The following is a 24,210-nucleotide window of genomic DNA, read 5'->3' as shown; positions in this document are numbered from 1 at the left end:
CTCCTAATAAAGTAGAGATCACCACGAAATCCACAAACAAATTCTTAAATTCTACATTCAGAATTTAAATAAACACACAAAGAGGTGGTTCCAACTGAATCACAAGACTGTTGAGTGCGATCCAAAAATATAGTAGTGAATTGAAAACGGAGCAGTTCCAAGCAAAGCACAATCTCCAGTACTCCAAACAAGACAGTAGAAAGGGGATCCAAGGGGCACAAGTCAGCGTCTACTTGATATGCTGAAGGAGCTGACCTTCATTGGGGTCGCGACCACCAATGGTGCCTCTGGAGAGTCGCTCAAAGCAAATTTCTCATGCATGAAGCGGCTGTCCACGATGGATTCATCTTTGGGGACAATCTTGTAGCAGTAGCAGCTTTTCAATCCTTCCTGGTTCTGGTAGCACTCATGATTGCTGTTCTTCACTTGCTGGAAGTTCCAAATGACACTGAATTTGCCGACGCTTGCAACCAGATGCCTTTCCTGCTTACCATCTTCAGTGACCTGGAAGGTTGCATAAAATAAACAAACATACATCAACCAAATCAGATAAAATATATTGCAGCCAACTAGATTGAATGAGCTTAGAGATTCATGCTGATTATATTAACATGAAGATTAAAATGAATAACTTGAGAATATTAGAAATTTGTTTAATACCACAGCAGCAACATAGTGCAAGCTGTTAAAAAACTTGCAAGAATATAGGGAAGGCACGGTAGAAGGCAAAAGTAGCTTACTTGAGAATAATTATCAAGAATTTTCAAAGTAAATAAGAACACGTAATAATATTAAGTCCCAAAATCAGAAATAGAACACAGCATAACTTTTTCCTTTTGTTTCAACTCAGTGATAAAATGAGGATCACTATGACAGATGTACTGATTGATTAAGGTAATCCTCTAGTAAAATTCCTCTCTTTAATGCCAACAAGTAAACCTCTCATAGGGCTCCATAATAATTTTTCTCCAAGCAGACAGAAATAATTTAGTCTCTAATCAATCTTTAAGAATACTTGCACCGCCAACCCCCCATCCCCAACCACCACCATTAAAAAAAGGTAATATTTTATGTAGAACAAAGTAAGGAACAAGTTATAAGATGTCAATCATGTTCTACCACCAGCAACAACCAACTGAAGGATAAAATCTCGCATCAGAAGAAATTTACTTTGCAATCTGAACAACTAAAGTTACCCATCCCCAAGGGCGCCAGCAAAAAACAAAAAAGATGAGCATTTTAATTCATCAAAAACTATAGCCCAGGTTGTTAAGTCATCAATCTTGACAATCAAGGCCTTGAACATCTGGCTCTTTGATCTACTGATCTGATGTTAGTTGACAATAAGGGTCCATGTGATTGCCTTCATTTAACCAGCCAACAACATGGTTCAATCTTATCCATAACAACTCATCCAATATCATATGGAAAAACCCAAAATCACCATCAAGTTAGGATCCAACACATCAATGCTTGAAAAACAATGAAAAGCTGAAAACTAAGTCTCAATGCTTCAAACTACCTAATAAAATCATCAAAGATTGCCGACCATGTTAATACTCACATGAAATGATTCAATTGCAAGTCCTTATGATATTACTCTCAAAAACTGCAAATTTTCACATCATGATGCTCTTCAACAATGACAAACATAATAGAACTGTCCCCACAAAGCCTGTGATGACTAATGTGCATTCCAAAACCAAGGAACGATATAAGTCTCCCCCCCCCCCTAAAAAAAAAAAAAAAAAAAAATGTAAGTGTTTTATCTTTTCAATTTACCTAGGCAGAGAACCATTTTCCTTGTAAGTGTTATCTGGTCCTCTGGCTGCTCCCATACCATAAAATTGTAAACATATACACTTAACTAGAAAATTATAAACAAATTAGAAGAAATTACAGATTATAAATGTAAATTAAGGAAACAATTTCACATTTATTTGAGGAACTATCTTTACTGTAGAATGACATGTCAGCTAGCAAAAATACAAAATTTCCAATACCATGCAATAATATTAATTGGTCACTCACTAAAATAACAAATCAACAATTAGTGAAACTTGTAAGTTCTACGTAAGGTGTTCGCGAAGTGAGGAGGGTGGCCATAATCCAAAACCTGATATATATAGTACCTTGACCTGCATCAAAATATGGTCCAACCGGATACTACTGAGCCACCTAGGCTTCTGTGGGGCTATGATAGATGCTCGGCAGATAATCTGTCCACCTAAGTTATGGGCCTTCAAGGGCAAGTGGAGGACGACTTAAACTTAAGCAGCACATGCAACCATTTTTTTCCCCAGAAAATGTGAGTTGAAGGTCTGTATATCAATACCTTAGCAGATTTATGGCAAAGATGCAACCACTTTTTTTCAAGGAAAGAAATAATAAATTTACGCAGACCAAAAAAGGATAGGCTCTAGCAAACTGAGAACACCTATCCTACTGGGTTCCATTTCTTCACAAACAGAGCTTCATGCCTAGATAGCAGCACCCGCTAGATGCAGAACTTTCATTGTAATAGTTCTGAACAGCCTCTCAACACGCAACATCTTCCTGGAGTCCTACATAGTGGTGGTTGTAGAGACTAACAATCTCTATGCCAATAAGTAGTCAATTAATTCAGAATGTGAGACTTTCAGTGATAGTGCTCTAAGTTAATAATCACCGAAATCTGATTCGAGTATTTCATACAGGCATCCTCCCAAAAAATTGGTGACAACAAGTCACAGCCAACACCCAAGGTTCTGGTTCACCATGTTCTGCAGGAACTAAATGGTCTAGTTGGCCAGACATCATGAACGGAGTGTAAGGCTAGATAATTTTGCCAATAACAGTTGCTTGAGGATTGTGCTAAGTAATTACAAAATGTGGGAAGCCTTCAAAAAGTATCACAATGGCAACTGCAACGCTATCACAACCATTATATTAATTTTTTGTATGCATAATATAGAGGGGGCCTTCAAAACTTTAATAGCTACCAGTTGTTTCGGAATAAATACCAAAAGAAACCAGCTAATAATTGTCTTAAAGTTTATCATAATATAACTTTACCTAACAAAGTAACCGCAAAAGAATACTTCAGATAAATAATCTCACTTTTCTCCCAAACCCCAGCATTTCCCCCATCCTTACATTTCTTCCAAAACAGAAAAAAACCAGCAACCCCCCCCCCCCCCCCCCCCCCCCCCCCGCCCCAACCGCAAAAAAAAAAAAAAACTCCTAAAAGCAAATCTCAAACATACAGAAGAGCAATAATCCAGAGCTTGGTTTGTTAAGATCATTGTCAAAATCTTCAAGGGTTGCAAATTGCCATAACGTTATAATGATAAGCTGATTAGGCAGTAGGGCTGGAATGTGGTGTTGATAACAGAAACATACTAATGGGAGATATACAAACAATCTTTTAAGCAAATGGAGATACTTAAAATATCAGCCAATATTATTTTGACCAACATAAACTAATATATCCTCGTACCCTGATATCATTTTCTAATCTTTTATCTACTATTTAAATATGGACTTTTTGGTCCAACAAAATATGGATTTTTTATTGCTCAAGATAAGTGCATACCATATGTTATGTGGCATAGATTTTTTATCTTTCACTACCATTTCTGAGACAAAATTGGCGAGACAGTATTTTTATTATTTCAATTAATTTATTATCTTTGTGATCCACCCCTTTTCTATTCCTTCAAGTTGTTTCTTTCTTTTCCCCAGGCAATCACAAAGGTGCCTTCTTGTTGATGGGTGCTCCAGCCATAGCCATCTCATGGGTAAGTTCACCCACAGCCATCTCACCAGTGGGTGATTCGTCCATCTGGTGGTAGCTATCTTGCCGGCTGCTAGCATTTCCCAACAGCCATCCTTTAATCAGCATTGCAAGAAAAGCTTTTGTGTGTGTGTTGGGAGGAAGGAAGGGAAGGGGGAAAGGGGGTGGACGTAGTGTGGTGTTGCCATGGAGTAGACCATAGGCTAGGTGGCAAGGGCAACCAGATGGGGAGGAAAGAGAAGGGTTGGCACGTGCAATAGATGAAAAAGGGATGAAAAAGCATAAGGATGGTATGTTTACAATAGTTTGGTCAAAAGTGGAAAGAATTGATCAAGCCAAAGGATTGGAAAAAAGGATATTGATGAATTTTAACAAATGTTAACCTTTAGTTAAGATAAATCCAATATATTGGCTACAATAACTATAAAAGACAAGCTTAACTTCCATAAATAGACTATGGTAAAAATGACATAAGACATATCATGCCAACCTGCAAAAAATTGCTTAACAACCCAAAACCTAAAGCACCAAAAAAAACCAAAATATTCATCTCAGCCTTCTCAGGATAATCTATTTTTTATGATCAAGAAAGAATCTGATAATTGTATCAATAAAATCCAGCATAAGTAAATTACAACAAAGAAAAACGAATGACACTCATACATATCTTCCATTCTCTCTTAACTCTTTCAAGTTACTTACTATTCTCTCATCTACTGCCACTTCTTAATTGCAGCAATGCACAGAATATCAACAAGAAAAAACTACCAAACAATTCTAAGTTCCTAGAAATAGCTTAGAATCTCCTGTTTCTCACAAATAACCATGAGCTACCACCACAAATAATAAACAATTATTATTTTGAAACATGGACTGCAATTTTTCCACCATTCAACAATAAGATGATAAAATGTGGAGAAATATATATAGGACTCAAGTCTCTCAACCATACGAAGCATGTAAAGCGTTCTTCTAAAGCTGCTACAACTTATAACTCAAGTCAAAGTCATCTATAGCAATGATAGCACTAATTGTTTCTCGTGATAGCATTAATTGTTTCTCTTGTCACTTTAGTATGGATTGAAAACTAAGCAATTTCTTCGTCATAGTCAAGTATAACCACCTCTTTACCAAGATCTTGTCAATGTTCAGAATCCTTTAGATACCTGCAGCATCTTCTTATATCAAACCATGCTTGCAGTTAAATAGCTCCAAAAGGACATCACTAAACCTAGATTCGACATGATCATAAATACCACCTTCTCAATTGCTTCTATCTTCAGCGTCTAACTTCCTAGACAGGATGAGTAAAACATTTCGACTATCAATGTTTGTTCCTTGTATTATTCCAATCAAAGAACAAACAAAACACCACAAAACACTGAGCCCACACAGCCTGTCCATGCACTGCTATCGTTACAGTAGTTACAAAGTGCCAAATTACACATCACTAACTTCAATATTACTGAGAGCATTTTTAGGTCCATATCATAACAAAGAAACTGTTCCAGCTTTTGGCCTTCGGCTAATGAGAAAAGCCAAAAAATTTCCTCACACGTATTCATATTATAAAAAATAAAATCTACATCAGCAACCTCCATGGTGTTAATGAATTATTAAATGTTAGTGAAGACCACTGCTTACCAACGAACTTAAAATGTCATATGATACCTCAAGAAAATAAAGCAAAGACAAGTAAAACATGCCATTAACTTTGTGCCATTTGGGGCTGAAAGCAATCCAAAACCATATTAAATGTGAAAACATCACAAGTCTTTAGCTAGTTTGTAGTCTTTGAGCTGTCAAACTTACTCACCCTTGTTCAATAATCTAGGTTGTTCTTCATCGCTTGATATATCAGTCCTTTTTTACTGAGTTGCATGATGCTCGTGGTCTTCATACAGTTGAACCTATTTTAATCAGTTTCTTCCCCGCAAGCCTAGGTTTATTTAATAACTTGAGCATCCAGAACTATTATCCATTCACACGTACTTGCTCTGGATGTTAGATCAACCCACCAATAAGTGGCTTAAGTTTTCTTCTTCATACAACTTCAAGACTACCATACATGATTGACTTGCAGTCTTGCATCACCTTTCAGACCTACTACTTCTTCCAACAATGTCTCAAGATCTCTATCATGGAACTCAGGTATTAGTTTCACCATGTGTAACCTCTTTTAGTGTTCATATCTCATCTTTATTGTAGTTTTACAAAGAGCTTGCATCACTTGACCATGGCTTGGAATTGCTGCACCATTTGACTTGCAAAACAATCTTTGTATTCAACACAGTTCAATTAGTAGCCACCCTGCTTGGCCAACCTCATCAACTTGTGATTCTAATATTAATATTACCAAAATCAGCATCACAAGACTTCACTCAGCCATTCATAATAATCTAGGCTGCTTTCAAACCTAGGTCATTTTGTGCTTTGTGGTCCTGCATTGCCTATGAGGTAACTGATCACCGCATGCATACAGCTCTTTCCATCGCTTTCCTCCCCCCTTAAACCTTCATGTATGCCTTCCCGCTTGACTTCCTACCTTGCCAAAACTATTGCCTCAGCAATGCAAAACACGTTAATCCAACCAGATACGTCAATCCACACCAGTAGCGAGCTAGGCGAGTGGAAAGCCAACTGGAACCAGTAGAGCTGCTTGGGCTTTCATCCTGGGATTGACTTCGTTCACCTACCAAGGTGACCAGCATACTTCATGCAGCTGTTCCCCCAACATGTTATCTAGTACTGCAGCTTGAGAATCTTTATTCATTAATCCCACTTTGGTGCTTCCTAGCTTTTATGACCTCTCATTCGTGAATTACATCCTTAAACATCATATTTCCTTCTTAACTCATCGCTTCAGAATAACTATTTTGGTGACTTCTAATCCAATTATCACGTGCAAACTCTTGATTTATGATCCACATGAAATTGGAAAAGAGGGAGCGATAAAAGGTGATGCAGTAACTTATACTTTCATATACATTTTGTTGGACAAATATGTTAAACATGTAATGTAGATATCTGTCTGTAAGTTTCACCGTGGAATATATGTACATGCAACCATTAATTAATATCCTACTCGCAGGAAAAAGGCATTTTTAAAACATATTTCTGGCTTTATGCATTCACTCTGATTCTAATTTTTTTAGTTTGAGAAGATAATAGAAAAGCAACTAACTTGCTACATTTTACAAGAGCACGTTGATGTTCAGCAGTCATAGTCATGTATCACAACTACCTTAATCACTAGTGAGTTGTTCTGTCTATCCCTAGCTACTTTTCTTTATATGCCAAAAAAATAAAAAAGCAAATTCAAAAAAAATGCCTACACTGACATTGATTAAATCAAAATGATGATCGATGAATATATAGATCGATGTATATACATAATGGTGTAAAACAAGAAAATAAGTTTTGAAGTTAGTTCCTCAATTGCTTTTCGAGTTAGTTTATCAATAGCTTTTCCAGCATTACTTCAATCATGACCTTCAATGCTCTTCACACATTTATCTTTCCCCTCAAGTGATGATCAAAAGAGGGAAAAAAGCTATGCCATGTTCATATTCGTATAAAGTTAGCTTAGGAGAAAATCCAATTTGAAAATTGAAAAACACTATGTTACTATTATCAAGCATATTCAGTTTCTCAAGGACTTGTCCCTCCAATTTTTGAGCCGCTTATTATGACCTGTCTATTTAAAATGTCTAATATGAGTTTTACATTCAGTATAGGGATACAAGCTTGAAAATGAATGACAATATGCATCACCCTGTACTGGCTTGAAATTGGTCGACAAGTTCCAAAGCTTGAAATAATAACTATCTATAGCGATGATGCTTGCTGTATGCCAAAAATATATAAAGAATATTACAATTAAACGAAGGATCTTTCAAACAGAGTTGAATATGCAGATAAAGATTGATAAACTCACAACCCATGTACTGTAGCGCCATATTTATCCCCCACAAAGGTTGTGACAACAAAATACAAAAGCAGGAGTGTTCTAGATTTGGTTATATTTCTTAAATCAGTGTCAAAAAAGAAACATATTCCATACTCTCAAGCATGACAATTGAATTCTTAGTTTCTTCTTTAGATAAATTCTCCATCTTAAGTACCAGCTAGAAAGTGCGCCAAAGAGAGCAAAAAAAGGAAAAAAAAAATTGACATGAACAGGGGGGAAAAGTCTCCTCCTTGCATCAATTTAAACTATAGTAGACCAGAACATGGTATCTTTGGTTCCGGAATTAAACAAACTCCACCATAGAAAGAAAATATAGCGAGCAACTAAATACCTCATTTTTGATTGATCACCATGAATAATAAATGGTTTAAAACTATAGCATGTCATAATGATTAGACAGCATCATATATAGATTTCTGTCAAACTATATTTTCTCAATTCTCAGTATTTAATTGCCAAATGGCACTCAGTTTTACCTGTCAATAGCTTGTTTGAGCTTTTCATCCCCAATTATTGAAGAAAAGAAAATTTCAGAACCTGTCAAGCTGGATCCACTTTCCTCATGTTATTTAAACATCTCTATTTCTCTCATTAAATAATTCGCATGAACACTGACTCAGTTTCCATATCGAGCATCCACAACAATATTTCTCAACTTAGAACCGAGATTAAAATGTAGACTGTTGCACAACGAATTAATGACATACAGTAAATAAACATAACATCAATAATTCTTCCAGTATTTAATTTAGCAAAGTAAGTTCCAATCTGGAGAGAACCAACACGATGTGGTACCTTAGCAGCATGGCATTCTGACTATCAAGAGTACTAATTTAGAAAGAATGGCAACAGACAATCCAATTAGCAGCAAACCTATAAAAGTATAAATGGTTTACTAGATGTGCATTATATATGTGTGAATAAAGGAAGTGCAGACTTACCCAGGAGAACTGTCCCCCATGGAACTTATTGTTCTTGCCGGCCAAATGCGAATCCAATGGAGTAAGCTTCAACAGCCTTGGAGCCGCAATCCTGTTCCCCATTCTTCCACCAAAACCAGTCTTCTCCTTCCCATCTTTGTCCTTGAAAACAGTGCATATAAGGATCAAGTACGTGTCTGTTGTGCCCAATATCCACTTCCCGTCATAAGTAACATCCACATGAGTGATCGGCGACCCAAGACCCGGGAAAGCAGTCTTTGCCATCCTCATTGAGCTCTTTGAGTACAACCTTATCTTCCCATCAAGAGACCCCACCACAATGGACCCATCTCCTGTCGTCGCAAAACACTGGAAATTCGTCCCCCTGGAGAACTGGTGCCCCTGAGTCCACTGCAGCACTGGCGACTCCATCGAATTGGCTATATTCTGGACCATCCCTCTCCGGTCCCTCATATCCCACCGGCAGAGCCTGTTATCATCCAATCCCAAGAACGTCGACTCTGAAGGGGCCATCTGCGATCCCTTGCTATCATTTGTAATGTCTCTCATGGTGATGTCGGTACCATCCTTCTCAAATTTCCACTCCGTCACCACCTTCCCGGTCTCAATATCTAGATGATGAATGCCAGTAGCGTGGGGCTTCCCTTGCTGTCCTGGGCTCATCAACAGCATGTTGGTCTCAGCCCTCATCAAAAGGGCTTTCTTGGGAGTCGAATATCCACCAGCTCTTTTGCCATTATTGGAAAGCTTCACCGAGACCCCCTTCCCATGAACTCCATGGCTAAAATTTCTGACAACCTGAATTCCGGAGTCGCTCACCAGGAAGCTGTTGTCGAGAGCCCCAAGTGCGAGGCTCTGTATCCCACCCCCACCGGTCTCCTCCTCAAACTCCTCCAATAGGTCCTGGCTCGCCCGGGATGGCAAGCCCAGGCCCGGGCTCTTCTCGAAGCTATCCTCCGCATCCTCCCAGATGCTGTCATCGGCCACCTCCGGCCGTGCCCAAGCCATGAAGTCCTTCCCAAAAACCCTAATCTTGTTCTCATCGGTCGCCTCAAAACCATAGGTATTCTCAAAGAGGCAATTCTGGTACTCGTTCTGGAATTCCCGGTAGCCCTCCGGCGTGGCGAACTTGAGAGCCCAGACCCCATCAGCGACGAAATCGACGCGCCGTTGGTCGGGGAACGACTTGAGCTGCAAGTCCGGGCCGACCTCGGCCCGGACCTTGGAACCAATCTTCAAGAACCAGGGAGAGGAGGGGTTCTGATCGTCGCCGTCGGACTCGTCGGCCGCGTCGGGGCGTGAGGGTTTGAAGAAGGAGTAGGAGACGAGCTTCTCGGAGGTGATCCACCGGGCGTTGGGTGAATTGCCGCCGATGTGGAGATAGAGCTTGACGGTGTTCTTGGCGTTAGGGTTCTGGGGGGAGGAGGGCGAGGGTTTGAAGTACTTGAGCTTAAGGGACTTTAGCTTCTCGTCGACCTCGTCGAGGGTGGTCGGCGCTAGGGTTTTTCCACGGCTCCGCTCCGCCGATGAAGGAGTGTCACGTTGTTCTTTCCGGGGGTTTTCTTCTCCCTCGTATTCTTCTTCTTCCTCGGCCTCGGTCTCGGAGTCGGAGAGCTCCAAACCCTCGCGGCTGTGAGCGCCCCCCATGGTGGATCGAAGAGAAAGAAAGAGAGAGAAAGGAGGTTGAAGAGAAGGAGAGAGGCGGTGAGGGATCGGTTGGGGGCCGAAGCGAAACCGGGGGAGGGGATGGGAACGAGGGACGATTTGAATTTGGACGCGGTTAGGGATCGAATGGGTAGTGAAGTGGCCGAGCAGGCTTAAATGGAGGAAAGCCAGTTACCGGACACCGCCGGTCCGCGTGGATTTAGCGTTAACGTCTCTTTTTGAGGTCGGTGGGATAATGATATGTGTTACTGTGTATAATATTTTTATGCGATCCTCCACGATTGCTTCCGTTTGTCGCGTAGGTTAATCACGTCCGTTTGATATAGCGTCACACGAGAGAGGAACTGCAGCGTGGATACGACGCAATTTATGAGCGACCAGGATGTGTGATGATGAGCGAATTATGGTGGAAGATCGAAATTTTGTATAATTTTCTATGCGGACGGTTAAGAAGAAATTTGTTTTGAGGCACCGGGTTTCCTTTGAACCGAATAAAACTCGAGGTTCGGACGGATTGTGTCACCTGCGGTAAGAGTAATCGCGTCCGAGTGATCGAATGAAAGGCCAGTCAGGAGGGACGGGGAAACAGAACAAGTAATAGAAGGATAAACCGCAAAATAATGCAAGTATACAAATACAATGCAAAACAAGCAAAAAAAATATTTCATCAAAATATCAAAATAAAAATAAATAAATAAGTATATATATATATATATATATATATATATATATATATTATAAAATATATATTTCTTTATAGTTAATCAGTCTACAATCTTCTAATTTGGTCATTCTTATCAAAATTAAGTTTTTAAAGCACCTAACATCTAAAAGATGTGGTATATACAACCTAGAGATGGAGTGAAAGTAAAGATGACGTGGAATTCATAGAATAGATTTGTACTTCAAAGTAGCCATTCTATAAGACAAGAGCAAATATGATGATGTGAATATTTTTAAAAAATATATTATTAAATAAATAATAAATATTAGAGTAAGTGATTTAACATTCAATTTTGAAAATATAAAAATATGGTGCTAAAAGAGAGCAAACTACCGAGTACAAGCAAATATAGACGAATGAATTGTCTCGAAAAGAGCCATATGTCTTCGTTATGAAACAGTAACACAACTAATTAACAGACGCACACTATTTGGTTAGGCACATATCAACTAACATGTAAGACTGAAATTGAATCAAATACTAGTATATCTAATTCAATATTTGTTTTATTTGAAAATTACAGATACCGATAAGGATATTAGTCGGATGCAAAAATTTATGTTCATGTTTGTTTTAAACAGGTATGGATACCAATCGGATACCAAAGTATGAATATAAATATAGATATAAATCAAATAATTAAGTTTTATAATTACAAAATTAAAGATATTATTACTAAGTGGATAATAAATCAAGCTAATAGCATGTTAATATAGCCATTTATTTTTCTTAAAAATTTATGAGTGCTATATAAAATTAATTAGAATTATAAATAGCACTGGATATTTCGAAAAGGATTGGATAATTGTCTATCTATATCCATATCCATTTCTTTTAATAGATATATCTACGGATATTAGTTGAATGTATAAATTTTTATCTATATCTAGATTGATTTGAATGCGAAAATGGCCCTACTAGCATGGCAGCAATTAATATGACAGCTAACAAAATGTTCCCTCTCGGACCGGTACAGAAAGATGGACGGTGATGGGCCACAGGCAATAAAACAAGATGAGGCCCAATCTAGAACAACCACATAAAAAGCTCTATGCACGACATATCTGGGCCCAACATTTGGGGGGACGAGTAGCAATTGGCACTGAAAAATGCCTAAGGGAGGGACGCAATAGATCCGGGCCGCAAAAAATCATTGGTATATATTTTTTTTTAGATTTTTTTGCATAAATACTTTTCTAATATCGAATTTTGCATGAATGCCCTCTAAAAATTGATATTTGTATGTATGCCCTCGTAAAATACTTATTTTACTATTTTATCCTGTTTTTTATCCTTAGTTTTGCATATGTATCCATATCATCTACCATCTAACGCCGTTAAAAAATTAATGATTTCAAATTAAAATAATTAAAATATTTTTAATGGATAGGTGTGCAAAAAGAAACATTTATAAGGCGATCGTGATAGAAAACAAAAAAGTAATTTTAAAATTTTATTTTATTTTTAATTAAAATAAATATAGTTTTTATTAATGATGTTAGAAGAAATATTATATTAAAGATATTTATGCAAAAACAGTATTTTATGAAGATGGAGAAATAATATAAATATTAATAAGATATTCATGCAAATTTTAGAAGGATATTTCTACAATTTTTTTATTTTTTATTTTTAACAGTGAAGGACCGATAGAGACTTCAATATCTCTTACCGACAGACCCCGTCTTCTCTCTTCTTTTTTTTGTTTATTTACTTATTTATTTTTCTCCCTCCTCTGTGAATGCATGAAAAAAATAATGAAAAAAAAGGTTCTCTTGCTCCAGCCACACAAATTCACAAATAATCTCTCTAAAATAATCCACGCTAACCAAAGTGGGAAACTCCAAATAAAAATTCTAGTTTAAGCACAGATAAGTGACAAGCCATCCCTGGCAAATCTAAACCGTCATAGTTCGATATGAACACTTCAAAGCTGCAATAATCTATTATAAAGAGCACACAAACCCCTGCAAAAATAGAACACCAACAACAAAGGCAGCAAAGAAAAGACACCAGCTGATGCATTCAGCAGCACCACTTCTAAGCTCTTTCCAAATCTCTCATTAGATTTGAACATGATCCAAGCAAACTGAAGTGGATCATTCAGCATTTCATATTTAAATCCAAAGTGCACAAGAAACAAATCGACAAGCCATCCCACGCATTTTCCAGTCATAGTTCGAATATTAGCACCATATATAGTACTAATAAGCTATTCTAAAGCATCCACATGCCACATAGATGCCAGTAGAAACATACCGACGCATCCTTGAGCTCTTTTCAGTGTATTTCTCTCTGCAATCCAAGCTTATGGGAGAGTTGCTTCAACTTTGACGGCAGCAGCAGGTAAAGTGGCGTACATAAATCCTTCTTCAACTTTAAGCATCTCATCCAATCCATGGCTTTTCCTGCAGACGTAGTAGAACACCGTGTACACTGCCATGGCATACATGTCCACAAGAGCAGTGGCGGCCGCCGCAAGAAACCCAAACCTAAGCTGATCCTCCACCGGCGGTGGTGGAGGCGACGGCGGCTTCGGCCCGGAGGTCATCAGAAACCCGAGAAATCCATAGATCGCCGTCTTGAGCAGCATCAGGATGAAAGTGAGAATCCAACCTTTCTTCTTGTTGCCGACGAAGAGCTCGACCGACCACGAGAGGGCGCCGATCCCCCAGGTCTCCTCCACCACCGAGATCGCCAAGCTCATCGACCACCTCGTCCACAGATAAATGTAAATGGAGGCCGCAACAATACACAGGGCGACACCAGAGCTCACAAGATATTTGGAGTCATCGCAGAGCAGCATGACGGTGCCGATCGCAAGAGAAGCCAAGACGCCGAAGCCCAAGCTCAGGAGAACGACGTAGAGCCTGGTGACAAGCGTTTGGTACCAGCGGCGAGCAACTCTAGAGAGGAGTCCTTTGGGAGTGAGGGAAGTGCCGGAGTAGGCCATGGCGAAGGTGTAGAAGGTGGCGACGAGGAGGAACAGGGAGGCGAAGAAGGAGAGGAGGATGATGATGGACTCGGAGGCGGCGACTTGTTTGAGGTCGTTTTTCATCTCAAGGAGGACGTGGGAGAGGTCGGGGCCGGGGCCGGGGCCAGGGCCAGGGCCGGGGCCTTTGAGGAGGATGGTGAGCTTGGAGACCAAGTCCATGAGGACAGGGGAGATGGAGGAGAAGCTGGCGCAGAAGACACAGGAGGAGGAGAAGAGAGTGAGGACGAGGAGGGGGAAGAAGAGGGTGGCAGTCTTGGTGGGAAGCTGGAGGGCTTCCCACAGGATCTGGAGGACGCCAGCGGGCTCGGAGGAGGCTGCCATGGCCTCGGCGTAGAAGAACATCTTTGCGAGGAGCAGGCAGTTCTTGGATGGGGTTGGGGGAGGAGAGGAGAGGAGAGGTTGAGGCCGAGGCAGACTTGGGATAGGATCCTGATTGGAGAGGAGGGGACATAATTCGACGGACCAGGTGCACCGAACCAATCCAAATCCTGAGGACCCCACGTATTTGAGCAGCATCCTGACCATTGTTACTGTGGTTTGAATGACGTGGGGTAGGAATCACGTGTTTTCGGTAGCATCAATCAGGAAAAAGGTTGTGGGGCATCTATTTTGGGAACCACATGCATCCTTCAAACTTGTCTCAGAAGCCCCTCCGTCGAATGACAACCTCAAGAGACATGAGGCACGCAATTTGATGACCTGCTAATGACTTGTTAGTATCTGTAGCTCCATTTTTGGAATTTTCAATCATATGATCCATCAAAAAATTGTATACATCCTTCCTATACAAATCGAAATTCTGATATTTGTGTTGTACGAGATGCTCGCCTCGTCAGCATCTCAACATTTCTCAAGGAGGTAACGTGCTGATAAAAGCTAAGCGAGCACCTAATGAATAATCAGCTTTTGCACTTACTCTGGACAACCAAAATAAAAACACAACTAAAGCGCCGGGCATTGTAAATAATAATAATAATAATAATAAAACAAAACAAATAAATAAATATAGAGAGCACAAATGAAAAATGTAGCAACATAAACTGATATAAAGGAGTGAGTACAGAAGATTCCCATCCCCCATAGTTCTACAGAGCATACCAGTTTCTAAGATCTCAAGTAACAGAGCAAAAAAGCGTTCACAGCCAAATTAAAACAGTCCTCGATAAATATGCTAGGAGAAAAAAAAGGGAACAAGTTGTGATAACCAAAAACTGAGAGGCCTCTCTTATGGGAGGGGTGTTTTTCCTCTAAACTCTACCAGCCTTGTTCAGACTCACCATACGCGAAGTCTCCACCTGCGAGCCTCTCGCAGCTGCGCCTGTTTGGTATGAAGTCCTCCTCACACTACCATAGGCATCCTGGTATCGCATGCTTGGGTAGCCACCAGTCCCCCGTTGCCCCTGCCCTGTTCGATCCCTTGAAAACCCTCCACCCACTCCGTGACCTGAACTCCCCAACCTGCCGCCGTACCCAGCTCGCCCCCCATATCCACCACCCTGCCTGCCTTGTGACCCCGAGACGAAGTTCTCCTGCCATTTCCCAGATGCAGCAGTTCCACTATAGTCCTGAGCCTCTCCCCTGCGTCTAGGCGGCAGCCCATCAAGGCCCCCGCCCGTCCTCGCCTCATAGGCTCTCTCGTTGCTCTCAGCAAGAATGTTGAGCTTCTCTGCCATCTGGAACAGAAGCCCCTGCAGCCTGGTGTGCTCCACATTGTGGAACATGATGCACCTCGTTGGTTGGTCCCAGCTTGCATGGAGCTCCTCCATGATCATCATCTTGCTCGCAATGCTGTGGGCATGGGCCTCAGAGAGGTCGAACATTGCAGTAAGCTGGTCTAAGCTCAAGGAATCGTAGCAGGACGAATATGTGAAGAGGTAGGTTCGCAGCGCCTCCTCCTTGATCTTGGACTTCACCATCTCCAGCACAGTTTCTCTGTTCCTCATGAGCTTCCAGATGTCCAGGGATTTGATGACATCGAAAGCTTTCTGATAGTCTCCCTTGCTTAGGGCTCTGGTGGCAGCCATGACATGGTCCCTAACGTTCTCAGGAGGACCAACGAAAGTCTGCCTTTCGCTCACTTCAAGAAGCCTCCGGAATGTCTTGCTTATAACCTTGCGCTTGGTGTCAATGGTGCTGGCAGCCATATTGGGGACCTCAAGAAGCATGGCACATGTCAGATGAGTGGCTTCCAGAAGCTCAAGGTTTATATGCATATGGTAGGGCATCTGCCTTCGCCGTTCAAGCTTTTCCTGACAAACCAAAATAAAGTCAATTTAGTATTTGCACTGATTATGCATAAAACTGTAATTCAAAGAAATAGACCGACGATGCATATAATTGGGGGAAAATCATCTTTATTTTCATTGATTTGAACGGCAAATGAAGTGCCAATAGATATTAAGAATGAATTTCTTAAATATCAAAAATGTGGTGGCTAGGGCATCCACCTGAACATCAAAAGGCCAAAGTCAGCAACCACAAGAAATATCCTTTAAACTACAAGAGAGAGAGAGAGAGAGAGAGAGAGAGAGAGAGAGAGAGAGAGGGAGGGATGAACAAATAACAAAGAAATAGTGGGTGCTCCCTAAAAACAAGATTGCCCCAGTGCTCTGGAAGAAACTTTTGTGGGGGCCTTGCATCCATTAATTGTATATTTGCCCTGATCAATTTTATCATTTAGGTTCCAATCATTAATGACCTAAAAATATCTCAAACCTACTTGCAGAAATAGAGCTTCTGGGTACAAAGGATGCTATACTAGAAAAGAGATCTGGAGACCACTTCAATACAGCCATAAGATGCATGCTCATGGCTCGCTTGACTTCTTTGTTAAGCATGCTACTCAACAATTCACAAGACAGCATTAAATTCAGAACCTGAAGGCCAGTTCAACGTGGTATCTCAAACTCCGCATTTACTTCAAATCTGCCGAGACGATCTCCATCGCATGATCTTAGTTTCAGGAAACAAAAATTGACTTATCTCACGGTCTTACCTCTTGCTCTAGCTGCAGCAAGATACCATAATTGATCGTACAAATTTATCATGAGCCTTCATATCAACCACCATTACTAGTTTCTTCACATGCTATTTTACTTCACATTTTACTCAGAACAGTAAACTTCAAAATTTATTCAAACAGCTTGTTATCCAACTTTTGCACATTGAGGTTACACAAGATCCTTGTTTTGACTGGATACAGATAAAGCTAATATAAGTGATTTAAATTCAGATATAGAAACTGGTACAACTTTTAGTACATTCAGATTTGGAAATAGAAATGGTCATGCCCTTAGACATGGATATAATCATGCTTTCAAAGATACAGATGGAATCAGTTAGTATACAAGCAAACACGAGTCTGATAAGACCCAACCACTACCAACTTTCTACATTTTCTAATTATAAGATCAGGCATAGGCATCCTTTCTTTTTCATTCATCGACCATTTTGCATCAACTTAAAAGGTGTGGACCCATAAGATAGGTGTGGTATACACTTTGGCAACCCATATACAAGATACCTTGGTCATATGCATCCATTAACACCGTAGATATCCATTAACATCTAATATGGTTATTGGTCATATCCAACATATCAGTATACATTTATCCAAATATGGTTGTTATGTTGATTGACTGAATCATACCCATATTTCTTGTTATAAGTAATGGATATTAATTTCAAGTTTCAAATAATTATCAGTGTTCCACTCTTTCATCTGGCAACTATGAAATGGATAAGATTATGCAAACTAGCGCTTATATCCCTAATCATGAATCAAGATCATGACTATATTGTAAATCATTGAAGGGGTTGTAACAGATCAGATCACAGATCATTAGATCTTCCTGATTTCTTTTTAAACATCCAAAAGAAAAAAAAGGGGTAGAGCAATATGTAAGGCCGGAAAGCACAGCAAAAATTGAAGTTTGATGGAATGAAATGTAAGAGATCATTTTAATAAGGACATTTTTAACTTTCAAGCAACTTTAAATTTACATATATATGTTGGACTACACACTTTAATGATAAGAGAGGAGTTAATGATTTTAAAATCAGCAATACGCCATTCAACTTTTCGAACCATTGAATATGATCTATGCTATCAAAAAACACCTAGAAACCGAAATCTATATATTTTGGTTAAAAAAAACAACAAGTTTAATTATTCAATATAATTATGCCCCAATATGATGAAGGATTTATTTTTTTTATTTTGAGCGAAAAAAGGTATGTAAAAAAAAATGATATAGCATTTGTCAGCACTAAAGTCACCAGCTTCATTATCAGCCGTGACATACAAAATTGCCTCCTTTCCTTTTGCCTCTTGATGAACGAACAAATTTTTCTTCCCTCGTTCACTAGTTAAATGCAGCACATGGATAGTGAGTTTTCTCACCTTTAAAAACAAACTATATCTAAATGTTGAATATAATCAATAAAGCATGTTTTGACCCTCAAAATGCATCAGCTTATCTATCCTTCTAGGTAGAAGATTGTAGAAGGAATCAAAATGACAGAATATACCACAAACTAACTCTAGGTTTGAAACCCTAAAGAACTAAATATCTCTTTCTTTATTCTTGAAATCCCTAAGGACATCGATAATCTTATGTTTTGGAAGCCTTTTTTTTGATATATTGGTCACTGTAAAGTGAAAATTTGATGGATATAAAAGAATCAACATTCTAATTGTTTTAACAGATAAGGATTCAAACCGTTAGATCTACTATTCAAATACTTCAATCCAAACTGATTATCATCCAGAGATCGTCAGGATCACTTAAGTCCATTTTGATCCAGATCATGGATCATTAGATCCCAACAACAATGATCATGAACCATTTTTAACTGTAAACAAGCAAAAGTGTCTAGTATGAAGACTAGAAATTATCAAATACATTTCCGAAAAATTCAGGAAAGACACTATGAAGAAAGTTGATCAGCAATTACTTCAATTTCATTTAAAACAAGAATATCAGTCCTCAGCCTGGCCAAATCAAAATTTCCAAAGCCTTGAAGCATCATAACAGCCGCCACGTGCCGTTTCAACTATTTCCGACCAGGTCTACAAATCCTACTTATCATATATCATACAAAATCACATATGATAATTTAATATTCACCAAATCCTTAACCAGGAATCAAAATTTCAATGAAAAGTATAATATACATCTAGCAACTTCAAAAGCCACTTAATTTTCCCAAATTCAAACTCTTTCGAAGCACCTGTGCTAGAACCAAGTAATCAAGCAAACCACATCGCAAAGGGTATAATTAAAAAAAACTTCTAAGCACTTGGATGTCTACTAGCTAAGATTTCCAATGAAAATGTTGTCCAAAACTTCCAAAGCACGCCCCATGTTTTTTTCATATGAGAAGGCAAGCATGGACATACATATTACATACAAAAGATCAGCAAGCAAAGTTTACCACCAGATGCCATAAACCGTTATCTTACATCATTTAAGGAGAACCAAAATTGCCAGAATCAGTAAAAGTCTTAAACAGCAAAGATCACCAACAACCAAAATCTACTCCCTTCTTTATAGGTTTAAATGTGATGTACTAGTTTAATGTAAATAATTGGTCTCTTAAATGATTAAGATAATGCTTATTATCATACTATATAAAATGATCGCGTATCTTCACTTGATTTAATGTTGCTAACTTTCAAGCGATTCCTTAATCTAGAATAAGTTGCATGCAACTACTCATAAGAATCTTAAGAAGAGAAAACTCACCTTCTAAACATGTACCCAAAATCCGATTCACTAATTTACAATAAACCATCCACATTCTCTCCTAAAATATAAGACAGAGAAAGATAAAGTAATCCAATTGTCAGTCCGATTACCATCTTCTCACTTATCCCTCTTGTTCTAACTCCCTTATTTCCTTTTCTTCTCATCCACTCTCTTCCTCTTCCTCTGTGTTCCACTCCCACATCCTCAAGAACGGAAAGTATGTAGAGCCAAAAGACTGATTTGAATTGAGTCTCAGCCATAGCAAAAAAAATTTCTTGGTGAGAGGGGGGGGGGGCGTGGAATACCCAACCTGAGAAAGCAATAACTCGCAACTTGTCTTAGATGATAGAACTTGATAACACAGTTGGATATGCAAAGGCATTCTTCTGCTTACACCAACAATTATTACGTCCATAACTATAATTTAAGATCTTTTGAATCAATAAATCATCTTCCATATTTTCCCATTTTGGATCAAATTATTTGGTCAATGACTACAATGACTACTAGGCCATCTTTTATAAATTATGAGCATTTCCATGAGCAACCTGTTGTGCACTTCCCATTCCTAGATCTTATCATCCCTCCAGTAAAAGCAAGGGGCTGATCAAGCCCAAAGTTTTCAATATCAGCGAGGAATTAAGGGTTATCAAGAAAAGTAGCATTTTTTATTTTCTACCATTGCTACAAATCAAATTCTACTCTTTAACATAATATAAATGCCTTCCTTCATCTGCGTCAAATACCTACATTTCAAATCTAGCAGGCTAGACCAACCATTTTGTAGCCCTAAACAATAGATTGTGCACATAGATGACACACACATACCGATGAGACATGATTGTGCTTTGGCTACTAAAGCAAAATTTTGCCTTCTACAGACCAAGGAAAATAATCATCTTGGTGTTTACTCGGCCATTCTCTAAATTGAGAAACATTTTAGTGGGTTAGCAATCTAAAAGAGACACAAGGACATAAATATGATACTTGGAATGACAGGAGGATTGACAAAGCAACAATTTTCCAACTTAAGGCCTTATACAATCTAAAATATGATAAACCACCACCACAAGCTAATCAAATTTACAATGCCTAAGGAATACTTTATATGCTATGGCGACATTACACACTTGTTAACAAATAAAAACAATAAAAAGAAAAATTAAAAACAGTACCATGATAACATTAGGTTAGCATGTGCAAGCAAACATGAAAGTGCAGCCTCTAAAACAACCGGAGATTCAACACAATCATGAAAAACATGCAAAACACCGAACAGCATTGTGACAAGGTGAACTAAATCTATCCATGCATCCGCAAAGAAATTCGATCTACATTAATAATCATACTAGAAAAACAAGTTCAAAATCAAAATTAATGATATTATAACTTGAATGATAGTGAGATGTACAATGCTTTAAAAAAATCTGATTATCTTTAGTATAATCAAGAGAGTATATGCGCTTACACAATGCAATAATGGGATCGAAAAGGAAATATTGAATAAGTGCAGAAGTACCTGCTCAGGAGTTTTCTCATGGTAACGATTTTGTGATACACCTTGTGCAAGTAACTCTCTCACTCTTCCTGCTGCATACAGTTCGGAGAGGCATCCATGAGCTTCTGTTATCAACCCTGCCCTAAAGGCGCACAAACCAAGCTGTGCCATTGCCCTGTTGAATAAGATCTGCGATGATATGTCCATGAGCTGAACCCCATCCTGCAAATGACTCATCAAGAGCAGATCACGAGCAACAGGGAATTCATCAAAGATAGTATGGTGGTATATATCACAAAGCATAGCCCTAGCCTTAGTTCTCTCATCCCCATATTTATAAACCAGAGACACCAATGCATCCATTAGTTGCCGACTACTCTCTGGAAATGTAGGCCTCCTAGGAACAAGTTCAGGAATCACGACGAATGGTGGTGGGCCCCTATTCTCCTCAGCTGGTTGGCGTTCATCGCCAGCTGCCACATCACCATCCTCTCCACCCCCTTCAACTCCATCTTCCCTCTGTTCAGCTAACTTTCTCATTGCATCATAGACCTCCTGAGGCTTATAATATACAAGCTCAACTCGTCGCAATGCCACCTTGGAAGCTGCCTTGAAATCCCCTACCCTCTCAAGATAGTCCTGAACATTCTGTGCAATAACCAAAAACAAAGGCTCGTCCCTAAGCCTCTCAACATACTCACGAGTGTGGGGATCAATACACTGCAAGCTCTTGAAAAACTCCGAATCCAACCGCTCAAGGAATGAAACCAGATTTCCCCAAACTCGGATTGTCCCCTTGTAGTCTGCACCCTTCTGGGTCTCGTGTTCCTCAGGCTCAACCGAGTCATCAACAACAATGTTCGGGTACTGCTCGAGGATGTCGAGTACAAGGAGCATGTTGCCAACACACTTCTTCCACACATTAATTGGCATATGCCCAAGCAAACTCGGGTTGATGTCAAACTGGGCCGAGATCACGCTGAAAATGATCTCAAGCTTCTGAGCAGGTGTTTTTGCCACACGGGTCAAGAATGTAAGTTGCTCAACTTGCTCAACCCTCCCAGTTCCCTTCCTACCCCTTGCCGCCACAATCTCCTTGAGCTTCTTGTCAACAATATCCCATGTGATCTCGCTGGGGTCCTTCATAAACTGCTTGTCCATAAGCTTATCCTTCTTGCTCATCTGCTTCTCCCAGGCCCCACCACCCCCAGCCCGCTCATCACCATCCTCCTCATCCTCATCCTCCATGTCAGACATTGCAATCTTTGAAGGATCCTCTTCTACCTCATCTTCGTCCTCCTCTTCTTCCTCATCCTCATCCTCTGTCCCTTCGTCCTCACTCTCTGGCTTCTCCCGATACTTCATTATCTGCTCCTCAAACTGCTTGTTGTTCTTCTTCAGCTTCTGCTTCATTGAGTTGAGAGCTTTTGCATTGCTGCTGCTCATCTTCTTCTTGGCATCCTTATTGGCCAGTGCCTGAGCCAAGAAGTCCTCCAGCATCACAAGGGCTTTAATGTAGAGATTAGGGACCTTCTCGGACTCAGTTACCCGGACCACCTTCTCCAACTGCTTGTTGATCTTCTCAAAGCTCTCCTGGAGGCTCACCCAGTCATTAATCTTCATAGCATTCCTCATCTGATCGACAGTGGCTGCCATCTCATCAAACCTCTTGTCCCGAGCCGACTTGACCACACGATGTTGCCCATCCGACTCATCACTGTCGCTTGCATTTTCCTTGAGGTAACGGCTCCGGGCAGTGGCGCCGCCGGTCTCGGCTGCCCCCACCCCGGCATCACTTCCGTCACCAAACTCACTGGTCTCCTCCTCCTCCTCCTCCTCCTCGGATTCACTGCCACCACCCTGGGATTCAAGAGGACAGGTTTTTTGCAAATCAAGAAGACAGAAGACTGGGGGTAAAAATTAGGATGAAGGTTGTATGCCAACATTACCTGCATCCAGAAACGAGAAGCCATGGTTTTTGCTCTTTACTTCTTGAATCCAACAAACCTAGAAATTCAAGCAACGCGAGTTAGAAATGAAGACAGGCGGAGATACTTCAACAGAATAAACCCTAATATACGCATAAATAAAAGAGAAAAAAAAAGACGGGAACAAAACCTAAAATTCACCTTAAAAATCGATTATACCCGGAAGCAGATCCCGGGGAGGAATCGATCAATTTCCGTGAAACATAACAAGTAAACGCAATCGAATAAAAAGATATTTGAGAGCATACCTTCTTCTTGATCGGCCTACGCGCGTCTTCCGCCGGATTCTGAGAGGAAAGAAGAGAGGCTCCGCGACCGAGAGAGAAGAAGGGGTCGAGGCAAGAGAGGCGGCCGAAGGTTTTATGGCGTTTGAAGTTGCGCCCAAAGGAATCTAGGGTTGCGGCAGGTCGACCAAAATTTTTCTCGGTTCGAAAATTTAGACCGGGTCAGACCGTCCGACACCGCAATCAGAGTCTTTTCTATTTTCATCAGCAAACCGGCCAGTCCAGAGCAGCCATTGCAAATAAAAATTTTGAACCGATAGGACCGGCTCAGCCCTATTTGCGATTTTGCTCGTTGTAAATCGGACCGGAACAGGTCAACCCGCACCGAACAATCCGACTCAACCTTGAGACACCGATATCCCTCCCACTCACCGCCTCTTCGTCGCTGCCATTAACCACTCCTACGCTCCCTTTCTCTTCGGCACTCTCTCCGTCCCTGCGACGAGAAGCGATCACCAGGAGTCGGTCGGCGGACGTCGGACCACTGGGTTCGCTGCTCTTCCCTTTCCGTATCAGCGAATCAAGAACCGGCTCAGGCGGGTTCAAGGGGTTACGAGTTACGACCGAGTCGGGTGGTTCCCGCACAAAAACGCCAAGCGGACGCCCCCGGCAGGCTTCTC

The 24,210-nt window shown here is 40.2% G+C and overlaps 3 protein-coding genes across 3 annotated transcripts; all 3 read right to left on the bottom strand.

Moving 5' to 3' along the window:
• Window positions 1-29: 29 nt before the first annotated feature.
• LOC103710471 (protein CYPRO4-like) lies at window positions 30-10,542 on the bottom strand. Its single transcript, XM_008796187.6, has 2 exons — window positions 8,687-10,542; window positions 30-504 (listed from the first exon to the last, which is right to left on the bottom strand). Exons 1-2 carry the CDS (start codon window positions 10,331-10,333, stop codon window positions 223-225), a joined length of 1,929 nt encoding a protein of 642 aa, XP_008794409.4. The 5' UTR covers window positions 10,334-10,542; the 3' UTR covers window positions 30-222.
• Window positions 10,543-12,990: 2,448 nt separating this feature from the next.
• LOC148700749 (uncharacterized) lies at window positions 12,991-14,878 on the bottom strand. Its single transcript, XM_088707708.2, has one exon. It carries the CDS (start codon window positions 14,593-14,595, stop codon window positions 13,384-13,386), a length of 1,212 nt encoding a protein of 403 aa, XP_088563834.2. The 5' UTR covers window positions 14,596-14,878; the 3' UTR covers window positions 12,991-13,383.
• A 211-nt stretch (window positions 14,879-15,089) lies between these two features.
• Window positions 15,090-23,759, bottom strand: LOC103710470 (eukaryotic translation initiation factor 3 subunit C-like). Its single transcript, XM_008796186.5, has 4 exons — window positions 23,555-23,759; window positions 23,268-23,325; window positions 21,340-23,178; window positions 15,090-16,319 (listed from the first exon to the last, which is right to left on the bottom strand). The coding sequence occupies exons 2-4, from the start codon at window positions 23,289-23,291 to the stop codon at window positions 15,318-15,320; spliced, it is 2,865 nt and encodes a 954-aa protein (XP_008794408.4). The 5' UTR covers window positions 23,292-23,325; window positions 23,555-23,759; the 3' UTR covers window positions 15,090-15,317.
• Window positions 23,760-24,210: the final 451 nt, after the last annotated feature.

This window comes from Phoenix dactylifera, chromosome 11 (assembly GCF_051530095.1).
Source record: "Phoenix dactylifera cultivar Ajwa chromosome 11, Ajwa_hap1_PhDact_Kaust_v1.1, whole genome shotgun sequence".
NCBI lineage: Eukaryota > Viridiplantae > Streptophyta > Magnoliopsida > Arecales > Arecaceae > Phoenix > Phoenix dactylifera.
Note: the sequence above shows the minus strand (reverse complement) of the source record. Positions and strands in the feature narration are given on the sequence as shown.